Source organism: Trachypithecus francoisi, unplaced genomic scaffold (assembly GCF_009764315.1).
Source record: "Trachypithecus francoisi isolate TF-2019V2 unplaced genomic scaffold, Tfra_2.0 Lachesis_group1, whole genome shotgun sequence".
In the NCBI taxonomy this organism is placed as follows: Eukaryota; Metazoa; Chordata; class Mammalia; order Primates; family Cercopithecidae; genus Trachypithecus; species Trachypithecus francoisi.
Window position 1 is genome coordinate 79,787,293 of NW_022681454.1, and position 12,484 is coordinate 79,799,776.

At 43.3% G+C, this 12,484-nt stretch overlaps 1 protein-coding gene across 6 annotated transcripts in view; it reads left to right on the forward strand.

Annotated features, from left to right (window-relative positions):
- Nucleotides 1-12,484, forward strand: part of LNX1 (ligand of numb-protein X 1) — a 182,605-nt gene that overhangs the window by 132,940 nt on the left and 37,181 nt on the right. For all 6 annotated transcript variants that reach the window (XM_033214660.1, XM_033214659.1, XM_033214658.1 and 3 more), the window contains 2 exons: nt 275-427; nt 10,121-10,323. In XM_033214660.1, the coding sequence (XP_033070551.1) occupies nt 275-427; nt 10,121-10,323 (356 nt within the window). The remainder of the gene's footprint in view (nt 1-274; nt 428-10,120; nt 10,324-12,484) is intronic.

The window sequence follows — 12,484 nt, forward strand, 5'->3', positions numbered from 1 at the left end:
CCTGCAGTGTCAGTAATTTTTCAGCCATACTGTTCAAGAAAAGTGCTATTGTATTCAGTTCAGCCCAGAAACAGAAAAGAAAAGCAGGATTTTAAGCACGTCATACATATTTCACTGTAGAAAACTTAGAAAATACAGGTAAGCAAATTCTACAATCCTACCACCTAGAGGTAGTCACTGTTAATGTCTTATTATATATATTTTATCAGATATCTACATAAATGATGATTTCTATTAAATCATAACTACTGTTCCTCTTGTTGCTTTTCCTCAGCACGGCCCTTTGAGAGATCCACTATTAGAAGCAGATCTTTTAAAAAAATAAATCGAGCTCTGAGTGTTCTTCGAAGGACAAAGAGCGGGAGTGCAGTTGCCAACCACGCTGACCAGGGCAGGGAAAATTCTGAAAACACCACTGCCCCTGAAGGTAAATGACCTCCCCACAAGGCAGGATGGACATGGGCTGGGCTTCCAGGGGGACTTCAGGGATGATGCAATCTGATCACCATCCAGCTTTTGTGACCCCTCTCTTCCCAAGGGTGTACAATGTTTTTTACTTTGATTAGCCTGCTTCTCACGTAAGTAGCTAAAGGCGGAAAGTATTATCATCTTTTTACATAGATTGAAGAAAAAAAGGTTGAAACCCTTACCTTCAGGTGCTAGTGCCATTATGCATTTGAAGAAGAAGAATTACAGTTAATGAGTGAAAAACATTTAAAACAATGACTGGCACATACAATAAATGCAATATATATATTTGCTCTCCTTACTCTTTCAACTACATGTGAGGTGTGGTGCTGAGTGTTTTACATGCGTTTTGTCATTTAAGCCTCATAACAACCCCATACTCCGTGCGTGTGTGTGTGTGTGTGTGTGTGTGTGTGTGTGTGTTTTGAGACAGAGTTTTACTCTTGTCGCCCAGGCTAGAGTGCAACGGTGCAACCTCTGCCTCCTGGGTTCAAGCGATTCTCCTGCTTCAGCCTCCCAAGTAGGTGGGATTACAGGCACCTGCCAAAATAGCCAGCCATTTTTTTGTATTTTTTAGTAGAAACGGGGTTTCTCCATGTTGGTCAGGCTGGTCTTGAACTCCTGACCTCAGGTGATCCACCCACCTTGGCCTCTCAAAGTGCTGGGATTACAGGCATGAGTCACCACACCCGGCACTACTACTATTCCTGTTTTACAGATGAGGAAACTGTGGCACAGAGAGGTTCTTTAGGTTGTTCCAAATTACCTTGCTAAACTTTGAATCCAGGTAACATGGCTGCAGAATTCATGCAAAGCAAGCTGTTGAGTCTTAGATCCCATGTGTTTTCTCCAATATAAATGGAGCTGAGGAAATACTGTCCTACTGTCTTTGCTTTTTATCTTAGAACTTTAGAGTAGTAATAATAACATTTTTTAAAAATTGAGCTCTTGGGCCGGGTGCGGTGGCTCAAGCCTGTAATCCCAGCACTTTGGGAGGCCGAGACGGGCGGATCACGAGGTCAGGAGATCAAGACCATCCTGGCTAATACGGTGAAACCCCGTCTCTACTAAAAAATACAAAAAACTAGCCGGGCGAGGTGGCGGGCGCCTGTAGTCCCAGCTACTCGGGAGGCTGAGGCAGGAGAATGGCGTAAACCCGGGAGGCGGAGCTTGCAGTGAGCTGAGATCCGGCCACTGCACTCCAGCCTGGGTGACAGAGCGAGACTCCGTCTCAAAAAAAAAAAAAAAAAATTGAGCTCTTTCTGTATGCACATAGTGTTTTCAGTCATTTAGATGTGACAATAATGTTAAGGGGAGAGGACTATCATTCCCATTTTACAGATGAGAAAACGGAGACCCAGAGGGATTAGGTAATTAGTCCAGTCACCCGGCTAGAAAATGGCAGAACCAAGATTTTGACTGAGGTCCTCTCGTTCCAGAACCTACTCTCTTAGCTCCTGGTTTATACTGCCCTCTACTCTTGGGAGTTGGGAGGCAGAGCCCAAACCACTGTACGTATTATGCCCTCAAAATTCATGAGCAGCCTTATCAGACCTTTTCTTGTATACTTATTCATGATTGCCTCTCACCCTGTACATACATGCTGCATGTTCTAACAGCTCTCAGCTGATTACAGTCCTGTAAATGCTGGATGTCTTTCTCTCGCCTCCCTTCTATTGTCCAGCCTGCACTCCCACTCTCCTTTCAGCTGGCATTGACATTCCTTCTTCCAGGTTTAGCGTAAGCCTTTGCCTCCTCCTGGAAACCTCACTGACTCCCTCAGCCCTCTTTTTAGGTGTTTTTGAAGCACCTGTAGCAGTGATTATCATATTTCATGTAACTATACCTCAAAGTGTAGGGATTATTTTTCTGAGTCCTTGTTTTAAGGCCTAGTACAGTGTCTGGCACATAAGTATCCACTAAATGTCTGTGCAATGACTAAATGAAAAGATTAGAACTTCCTTTCCACCAGTCTCTTCCTCTTACTAAAGACTCCTCAATTCCACTCCATGTAAAGTTCTCTAGTACTTGGGCCAGGCGTGGTGGCTTACTCCTGTAATACCAGTACTTTGGGAGGCTGAGGCAGCCATATCACCTGAGGGTGGGAGTTTGAGACCAGCCTGGACAACATAGTGAAACCCCTTCTCTATTAAAAATACAAAAATTAGCCAGGGCGTGGTGATGGGTACTTGTAATTCCAGCTACTTGGGAGGCTGAGGCAGGAGAATTGCTTGAACCTGGGAGGCAGAGGCTGCAGTGAGCTGAGATTGTGTCACTGCACTCTAGCCTGGGTGACTCCATCTCAAAAAAAAAAAAAAGTTATCTTGAAAAAGATATATTTGCATATTTATTACAAAAACATTTATAAAAGAGATTATTATATGTAAGGCACCGGCCTAGGTGCTGTCATTTTATATAAAGAATATAAAATGTAGTACCTGGCATCAGGGGGTTTATTCAAGACTACAATAAAATAAAAGCATACCTCATTTTTATTTTTACAAATTGAAAGCTGGTGGTCACCCTATAGCGAACAAGTCTGTTGGCTCCATTTTTCCAAAAGCATTTGCTCACTTCATGTCTCTGTGTCACATTTTGGTAATTCTTGAAGCATCTCAAACTTTTTCATTATTAGTATATGTGTTATGGTGATAGGTGATCAGTGATCTTTGGCGTTACTATTGTAATTGTTTTAGCTTGCAACGAACCACGCCCTTATGGGTCAGTAAATTTAATAATTGCATGTTCTGACTGCTTCACTGGCCATTTCCCCATGTCTCTCTTCTTGGGCCTCCCTATTCCCTGATATGTAACAGCATTGAAATGAAGCCAATTAGTAACCATACGATAGCTTTTGAGTATTCAAGTGAAAGGAAGAGCCACATGTCTCTCACTTTAAATCAAAAACTAGAAATGAACCTTAGTAAGGAAGGCATATTGAAAGCTAAGGTAGCCGGGCACGGTGGCTCAAGCCTGTAATCCCAGCACTTTGGGAGGCCGAGACGGGCGGATCACGAGGTCAGGAGATCGAGACCATCCTGGCTAACACGGTGAAACTCCGTCTCTACTAAAAACTACAAAAAAAAAAAAAAAAAAAAAAAAAAAAACTAGCCGGGCGAGGTGGTGGCGCCTGTAGTGCCAGCTACCCGGGAGGCTGAGGCAGGAGAATGGCGTGAACCCGGGAGGCGGAGCTTGCAGTGAGCTGAGATCCGGCCACTGCACTCCAATCTGGGTGACAGAGCAAGACTCCGTCTCAAAAAAAAAAAAAAAGAAAGCTAAGGTAGGCTTAAAGCTAGGTCTCTTGTGCCAAATAGCCAAGTTATTAATGCAAAGGAAAAGTTCTTGAAGGAAATTAAAAGTGCTACTTCCAGTGAACATATGACTAACAAAGCAAAACAGCCATATTGCTAATATGGAGAAAGTTTGAGTGAACTGGATAGAAGAACAAAATACCCACAACATTCCCTTAAACCAAAGCCTAATCCAAGGGAAGGCCCTAACTCTCTTTGATTCTGTGAAGGCTGAGAGAGGTGAAGAAGCTAAAGGAGAAAAGTTGGAAGCTAGCAGAGATTGGTTAATCAGGTTTAAGGAAAGAAGCCATCTCCATAACATAACAGTGCAAGGTAAAGCAGCAAATCCTGATTATAGGGAAGCAGCAAGTGCTGATTGTAACAAAGCAGCAAATGCTGATGTTAGAAGCTGCAGCAGGTTATCCAGAAGATCTTGCTAAGATCATTGAAGGTGGCTCCACTAAGCAGATTTTCTTTTTTTTTTTTTGAGATGGAGTCTCGCTCACTCTGTAGCCCAGGCTGGAGTGCAGTGGCATGATCTCGGCTCACTCCCAAGTAGCTGAGATTACAGGCATGTACCACCATGTCCAGCTAATTTTTTGTATTTTTAGTAGAGACAGGGTTTCGATGTTGGCCAGGCTGATCTTGAACTCCTGACCTCAGGTGATCCACCCGCCTCGGCCTCCCAGAGTGCTAGGATTACAGACATGAGCCACCGCACTCAGCCAACAGATTTTCAATGTAGATGATACAGCCTTATATTGGGAGAATATGCCATCTAGGACTTTCTTAACTAGAGAGAAGTCAATGCCTGGCTTCAAAGCTTCAAAGGACAGGCTGACTCTTGTGTTCGGGGCTAATACAGCTGGTGACTTTAAGGTGGAGACCAGTGCTCATTTATCATTTCAAAACTCCTAGGGCCCTTAAGAATTATGCTAAATCTATTCTACCTGTGCTCTATCCACGGAACAACAAAGCCTGATGGCAGCACATCTTTTTACAGCATGGTTTACTCAATATTTTAATTCCACTGTTGAGGCCTACTGCTCAGAAAGAAAGATTCCTTTCAAAATATTACTACTCATTGATAATCCATCCTGGTTACCCAAGTACTTCAACGGAGATGTACAAGAGTAATGTTGTTTTCATGCCTGCTAACACAATATCCATTCTGCAGCCCATGGATCAAAGAGTAATTTCTACTTTTTATTTTTTTTTTAAGACAGAGTCTCACTCTGTTGCCCAGACTGGAGTGCAGTGGTGTGATCTCAGCTCACTGCAAGCTCTACCTCCCAGGTTCACGCCATTCTCCCGCCTCAGCCTGCCGAGAGGCTGGGACTACAGGCACCCGCCACCACGCCCAGCTAATTTTTTGTATTTTTAGTAGAGACGGAGTTTCACTGTGTTAGCCAGGACAGTCTCGATCTCCTGGCCTTGTGATCTGCCTGCCTCGGCCTCCCAAAGTGCTGGGATTACAGGCGTGAGCCACCGCGCCTGGCCAGTAATTTCTACTTTTAAGTCATTATTTAAGAAATAAATTTCGAAAGGCTATAGCTGCCGTAGATAGTGATTCCTCTGATGGATCTGGGCAAGGAAAATTGAAATCCTGGAAAGGATTCACCCTTCTACATGCCATTAAGAACATTAGTGATTCATGGGAGAAGGTCAAAATATCAACATTAACAGGAGATTGGAGGAAGTTGATTCTAATTCTCATGGATGACTTTCCGGGGTTCAAGACTTCCGTGGAGAAAAGTAACTATAGATGTGGTGGAAATAGCAAGAGAACTAGAATTGGAAGTGGAGCTTGAAGATATGACCAAATTCCGGGAGGCTGAGGCAGGAGAATGGCATGAACCCGGGAGGTGGAGCTTGCAGTGAGCTGAGATCATGCCACTGCACTCCAGCCTGGGCAACAGAGCAAGACTCAGTCTCAAAAAACAAAAAAAAAGATATGACCAAATTGTTGCAATCTCATAATGAAACTTGAACGAGTGTAGAGTTACTTCTTATGGATGAGCAAAGAAAGTGGTTTCTTGAGATGGAAACTACTGCTGAAGATGCTGTGAACATTGTTGAAACAACAAGAAAGGATTGGGAATATTATATAAACAGTTGATAAAACAGCAAGGTTAGTAGAGAATTGACTCCAATTTTGAAAGAAGTTCTACTGAAGTTTAAATGCTATCAAACAGCACTGCATTCTACAGAGAATCTGCATAAAAATCTTTCACAAGAGTCAGCTGATGTGGCAAACTTCATGGTCATCTTATTTTAAGAAATTGCCAAAGCCACTCCCAACTTTCAGCAACCACCATTGTGATCTGTCAGCAGCCATCAACATCAAGGCAAAGCCCTCTACCAGGAAAAGATTACAACTGAAGGCTCAGATGATCATTAAATAGCATGTTTTAGCAATAAAGTATTTTTAAATTGAGGTATGTACATTTTTAAAAATATGCTATTGTATACTTGATAGACTACAGTGTAAACATAACTCTTACAACCACAGAGAAACCAAAAGACTCACTTTATTATGGCAGTGTGGAACCAAACCCACAATATCTCAGAGATATGCCTGTACTATGAAGAATGAGGTATAAATTAATGACCATAGCAGCCATAGGGGACAGTGTAATCCATGTTTAAGGAATGGCTTATGACTTGGATGGATGTTGGGATGCCGTGTGTTGGAAAATGAATTCAAGTAGCTTAGCTCAATGCCAGCATAAACTCAGTTAATAATTATTATTATATCCTTTAGTCCTTGAGTGAGGACATAATATTGAATAAATTATTTTCTTTCCAGACCAATACAGGAGATGAGGTGAAGGTCAGATCATAGTGTGTCCTGATTATTACTTAGGAGTCTGTACTTGATTTGGGGGCAGTGAACACACCTGGGAGCTCTTGTGTAGAGTTATTGCAAGATTGGAGCCATGTTTCCAGAACACAGAGATAGCAGCCATGTTCCATGCGTAGGCGGGCTGGAGTGGGAGAGATTGGATTTCCTCAAACACACTAAGAAGCTGTAACTCCAGAATGGAGTGAGGTGTTAAGACTCAGCTAGGTTGGTATCAATGTCGTCACAGAATTTGTGAGGCAACAATGCTTTCAAAAATGGTCAGAGGGCCTCATTGCTTCAGCAACCTACCGTTGGCCTCCTGGCGTGGTGTATCCATTCTTTTAATGTCAGTAAAGGGACTGGCACCACTGTTTATCAACTGTGTGACCCTGGCTGGGTTGCTTAATGCTCTAAGCTTCAGCATTTCTTCATCTGAAAAGACAGAGATGGGTCTGGGCATGGTGGCTCACACCTGGAATCCTAGCACTTGGAGGCCAAGGCAAGAGGATCCCTTGAGCCCAGGAGTTTGAGACCAGCCTGGGCAACATAGTGAGACTTTGTCTCTACAAAAAATGAAATTCATGGGACGTGGTGGCACACACCTGTACTCCCAGCTTCTTGGGCTGAGGTGGGAGGATTGCCTGAGCCATGAGGTCAAGGCTGCTTTGAGCCAAGATCGTACCACTATACTCCAGCCTGGGTGACGGAGTGAGACCCTGTCTCAAAAAAAAAAAAAAAAAAAAAGATAATTATCATCTATTTCATAGGGTTATTGTGAAGACTAAACAAAAAATGCATCCAAATACCTTAACTCAATGTCAGCATATAACAAACTCTCAGCTAATAAGATTATATCCTTTAGTCCTTGAGTAAGGATATAATATTGAACAAATTCTTTTCTTTCCAGACCAACACAAATTTTGCAGTTTAAAAATTCCTTTATCTCTTTAAGGTCACTAGGATCTCATTGGTGTTGCTCTAACATCATTTACAAGTGTGAATGGTATGTCCTTTCAAGGTATCATATCAAAAATTCTCTAGAGGTTTAGGTTTGGTAGTGTGGTTTTTGTAAATCTGTTGGAAAAGATGGTAACAAGGGAAGGGGAATGAGGGAGGGAAAATTGGCTTTTGTGATTATTTCCAAGTCTTTCTTTGCTCAGAATGAATTTTTTTTCCATTCCCTTGTTATACCAGACATGCTCTAGCAAGTGCCTGTGATATAGCCTACTTAATATAACCGAGGTAGTTTAAACATTAATTGAACTCAATCACCCAAGTACTGGTAGTACCAGGAACTGACTGATGAAGCCAGCTAGCCCTGCCTTATGCAGTCACTTCAGTTCAATCAGTATAGAGATTAAGGACCCACATTTGCAACATCTCGGGTTTCCTCTACCTACTAAGTTACTTTGCTCTAACGTACTTAGAAATAATTTTAATTCTTTATTATTCTTAAAGAATTGAGTACTCATTAATTCATTAGGGAAAATGGACTAAGGTCACAGATTTTGCAAATGCTCACAAGGAACAGACTATCCAGAAGCAGGCCTGCCATGTGAGATCTTTCCAGATGCCATAACGAAAGGAGACTCTTAAGGAGAGGCAGCTGTCAGCACCTACAGAAGACACAAGCATCTCAGCCCTTACCATTGAAATTTGAGCCTTTAGTCACTTGGAGGAGCCAGTTTTTCCACCAAGCTAGGTGTGGCTTGTTCCCACCACTTGTTGGTGTCCCCTCTGAACACTTCTATTCAAACTGAAGTGAAGAAAATGCCAGTCGGTGCTGCTGACTCGTAGGTCCATAGAGCAAGTCCCTCATGGGCTCTGGCCTGGCTGTGAATCCCTGGTTCCAGGGATACCTGGCAGAGAGTACCAGTCACCAGAGCTCTGGGTTCTGACCTGGCTCTCAGGGCCACCTAACTTTGGGATGTCCAGCCCATTGCTTCACTCCCCTTCTCTCAGCCTTAAACCTCCTCACTTGTAGGGTTTGACTATCACTGTCAAGCAGCAGAACAATTAGAGCAGCTGTTTTCTGTGTGGTCACAATGGGATGAGAGGTGAGCAGAGAGCTAGGAGAGATTTCTTGAGGAAAGCAGATTCATCAGTTTAAAAATACAGTTTGAAAACACCAGCCTAGATGATCTTTGAATCTCCTTGCTCTGAATTCAGTGATTTCAGGCAAACCAGGGATGAACCGCCCAAGGCCACCAACTAGGCCTTGGCCTCTTCTTGATCATGAATCAGGCCTCTTCCATTTGTTGACAACAATGTCTGGTAGAAAGAAAGGATGTTCGGCCGGGCGCGGTGGCTCAAGCCTGTAATCCCAGCACTTTGGGAGGCCGAGACGGGTGGATCACGAGGTCAGGAGATCGAGACCATCCTGGCTAACACGGTGAAACCCCGTCTCTACTAAAAAATACAAAAAAAAAAAAAATTAGCCGGGCGAGGTGGCGGGCGCCTGTAGTCCCAGCTACTCGGGAGGCTGAGGCAGGAGAATGGCATGAACCCGGGAGGCGGAGCTTGCAGTGAGCTGAGATCTGGCCACAGCACTCCAGCCTGGGCGGCAGAGCGAGACTCCGTCTCAAAAAAAAAAAAAAAAAAAAAAAAAAAAAAAAAGAAATGATGTTCCCCCAAGCCTGAAAAGCAGAATCTTTAAGGAAGAAATTTTCAAAATTATCTGAGAGGGCAAAATGGCAGATGGGTTCTGTTTTTTACCTCTCAATAAACAAGTGATAAAACTGCAATTCATTCCATTAAAAATCATTCATTCACTTCTATTAATTCAATAAACTTCAGCTAGAGGCCCCTGCATGCAGATATATGTGTAGAGAACCATGGAACAGCCAGAGATTATGCCCTCAGGTTTTATGGACATGATATGAGGTATATAAGAAATGAGTATAAGCCGGGCGCGATGGCTCACACTTGTAATCCCAGCACTTTGGGAGGCTGAGGTGGGTGGATCACCTGAGCTCAGGAGTTCAGGACTGGCCTGGACAACATGACAAAACTCCGTCTCTACAAAAAATACAAAAATTTGCCAGGAATGGTGGCATGTGCCTGTAGTCTTAGCTACTTGGTAGGCTGAGGTGGGAAGATCACTTGAGCTCAGGAGGCGGAGGTTGTAGTGAGACACTGCACTCCAACCTAAGCAACAGAGTGAGACCCTATCTCAAAAAAAAAAATTGAAAAAAAAAGATAAAAATAACAGTAAAGGATTGAGTGCCGTGAGAAATAGCTAGAAAGCATTATAGGAAACGGACTGTTTAGAGCAAGAGAAGGAGGAATCAGGGTAGAGTTTAATTGGAAGGGCCTTGAAGGAAAAATTGGGTTTAAGCTTGGGATGAAAAACATTCCAAGCAGAGAAACTTACACTGGCACAGAGGCAGGAAAATGGAAAACATGTATGAGGAAAAATGAATAGTTTAGTTTGGCTGACACTGAAGTTTGGCAAGAAGAGTAGTTGGAAAGGTCCATTGGGTGGGTGTCTTAAATAAACACTCTTTATCCATTTCAGTCTTTCCGAGGTTGTACCACCTGATTCCAGATGGCGAAATTACCAGCATCAAGATCAATCGAGTAGATCCCAGTGAAAGCCTCTCCATTAGGCTGGTGGGAGGTAGCGAAACCCCACTGGTCCATATCATTATCCAACACATTTATCGTGATGGGGTGATTGCCAGAGACGGCCGGCTACTGCCAGGAGACATCATTCTAAAGGTAGAGACTATGGCTGTGGGGCTGCAGCAAGGGGCTTCTGAGCAAATAATTGGGTAGATGCATAGATGAATGAGCAAAATGGTAAAATAAATGTGGATAGTCACTTTCTATCATTTTACGACTCTGAGATTTGTCATTTAATTGAGATCTTTGTTTCTCTCTGTCTTGCTCTTTCACTCTCTCCACCCTTTCTCTCTGTACATAAATATTTATCTCTATATATCATTTTGTCTGTCCCCTCTTCTCCCTTTTAGCTTTTTCCATCTTCCTCTTCGTTCCCTTTCTCCAGTTCCTCTTTCTTCTTTTATCTCTTTTTTAAAAGAGCATTAATATAAAATAAAACGGGGACAATATTTTCTTAAATTGTTTTTAGAGTAGATTAGTAGAACATTTTGTATTTTATTTAATCACAATCACCTACTCTTTGAAAGTCAATTTCCTATAGTCTTATGGCCCTCCCTGAAAATAAAAGTAATCTCTATGCTAGTTTCACCAACCCAGAGACATTCCAGGGGAGACAGGTGTTGGAATAGAATGCTTTGGGTGTTACTGTCCTCAGAGGCTTGGTTAAAGGGAAGGACTTTAAGGAGGAATTTTCAGAACAGAAAGGATAAAGAGCTGTTTATCAGACAGAAGTCCAATGTTTGCCCAAAGTGACAAGAAACCCCTCCCTGCTCATACATTTTCTATCTGACACTCAGATAACAGTTCTATCCCATCCCTTCTAGGTTGCTGAGGGACCAGCTCCTGTCACATTATGAGCTGTTTCTTTGGCAAACGGATTGTAATAAGAGGAGAAATAACCTAAAGCAGTTTTCACAGAAATGCTGAAATTCCTGCTGGCTTCTGAGGTGGAGCATAAGGCAGGGCCCTCGGGGCCGTCCGCAGTACAATCAGCGACACCGTGCATGGCTGCCTCCCAGTTCCAGTGGAAACTATGCTGCCTGGGAGAGTTGCATAATAAAACATTTTGATTCCTGTGGCCTTCAACTGGCGCTTACAAGCAAAAGGACTGCCAGGACTATTTAGCAGGCAACCCTGACTCCCCTGACCTTCTCTGGGCCCAGAGGTGATGGGGGAACCGGGTCCTGCCACCTCAGGTGGCTCTCCTCACCTGTGCTTGGACAAGGGTGGTGAGCTTTGCCTTTGCATGAGGGAGCCTCTGGAGCTGCACCAGAGAACAGGTGACTGTGTCCTCAAGACAGGCCTTTGTAAAGCCTGTTCCAAGCCTTCTCTAACAATTGGCTACAAATAACAAGAAATCTTATCAAACTACAGAAATTCGAGAAAGTTATTTCTCCTCCGTGGGGCCTCTTTCCTCAAGCACAGAGAGCTTCGCTCGCTGTGAAATTGTTTTCTTCCAACACGGGGGCTACAGCCTCCAGGCCGGGCCTGTGTAGCCAGAGAAATTAAAACCAGAAAGCCCCATGCAGTGTCAGCTCTACACATCAGTAGTGAGGCACAAATGAGAGGGCCAAGCTTAAGCTTGTTTAAGTAACTTTATAAAGAGATCTAGCTTTTCAATAAAAGAGTCTAGAAACTTCCTTTCATATCAGTTTGTTTGAAACTGTGCAAGGATTTCTTCCTTTTGCTGAGAACACGGGCAAAAAAAATCTTGCAGGGGACCACCCTGAGACCTGACACGTTCCCATGTGCACATACACAGTATCATACACACATACGCTCCTTCATGCTCACATACTCACAGACCCTCAGTCACGCTAGAACATCTGCATACACACACAGTGGTGAGGACCGGAAGTTCGGGTATGAGTTGACCCAGGGAGAAAAATTCAGTTGGAGATTTTTGGGAAGAAAATGTCAACTCGGCTTGAGCAGCTGTTTAATGCAATCATTTAACTGAGGCAAATTGGAAAAATGCTTTTCTTTTGCCTTTTCCTACCTTATCTTCCTTTCCTCTCTTCCTGCCAGCTAAAAAATAATGACAACAGAAATGAAGGCCAGGATTCTGGGAATAAATATGTGGGCTTGGGTAAGAACAAGGTGGAGAAAGATGATGTCTACTCACAGAGGCCTGGAGAGGTGCTGCAGGCCACGCTTGGAGAGAACAGGGTTAGAAACGCTGTTGGAAGGTGCAGTTATTGGACACAGGATGAGGTGGGAGAGCAGAGCAGTCTTTAAAGACAGGATCCTGGCTATT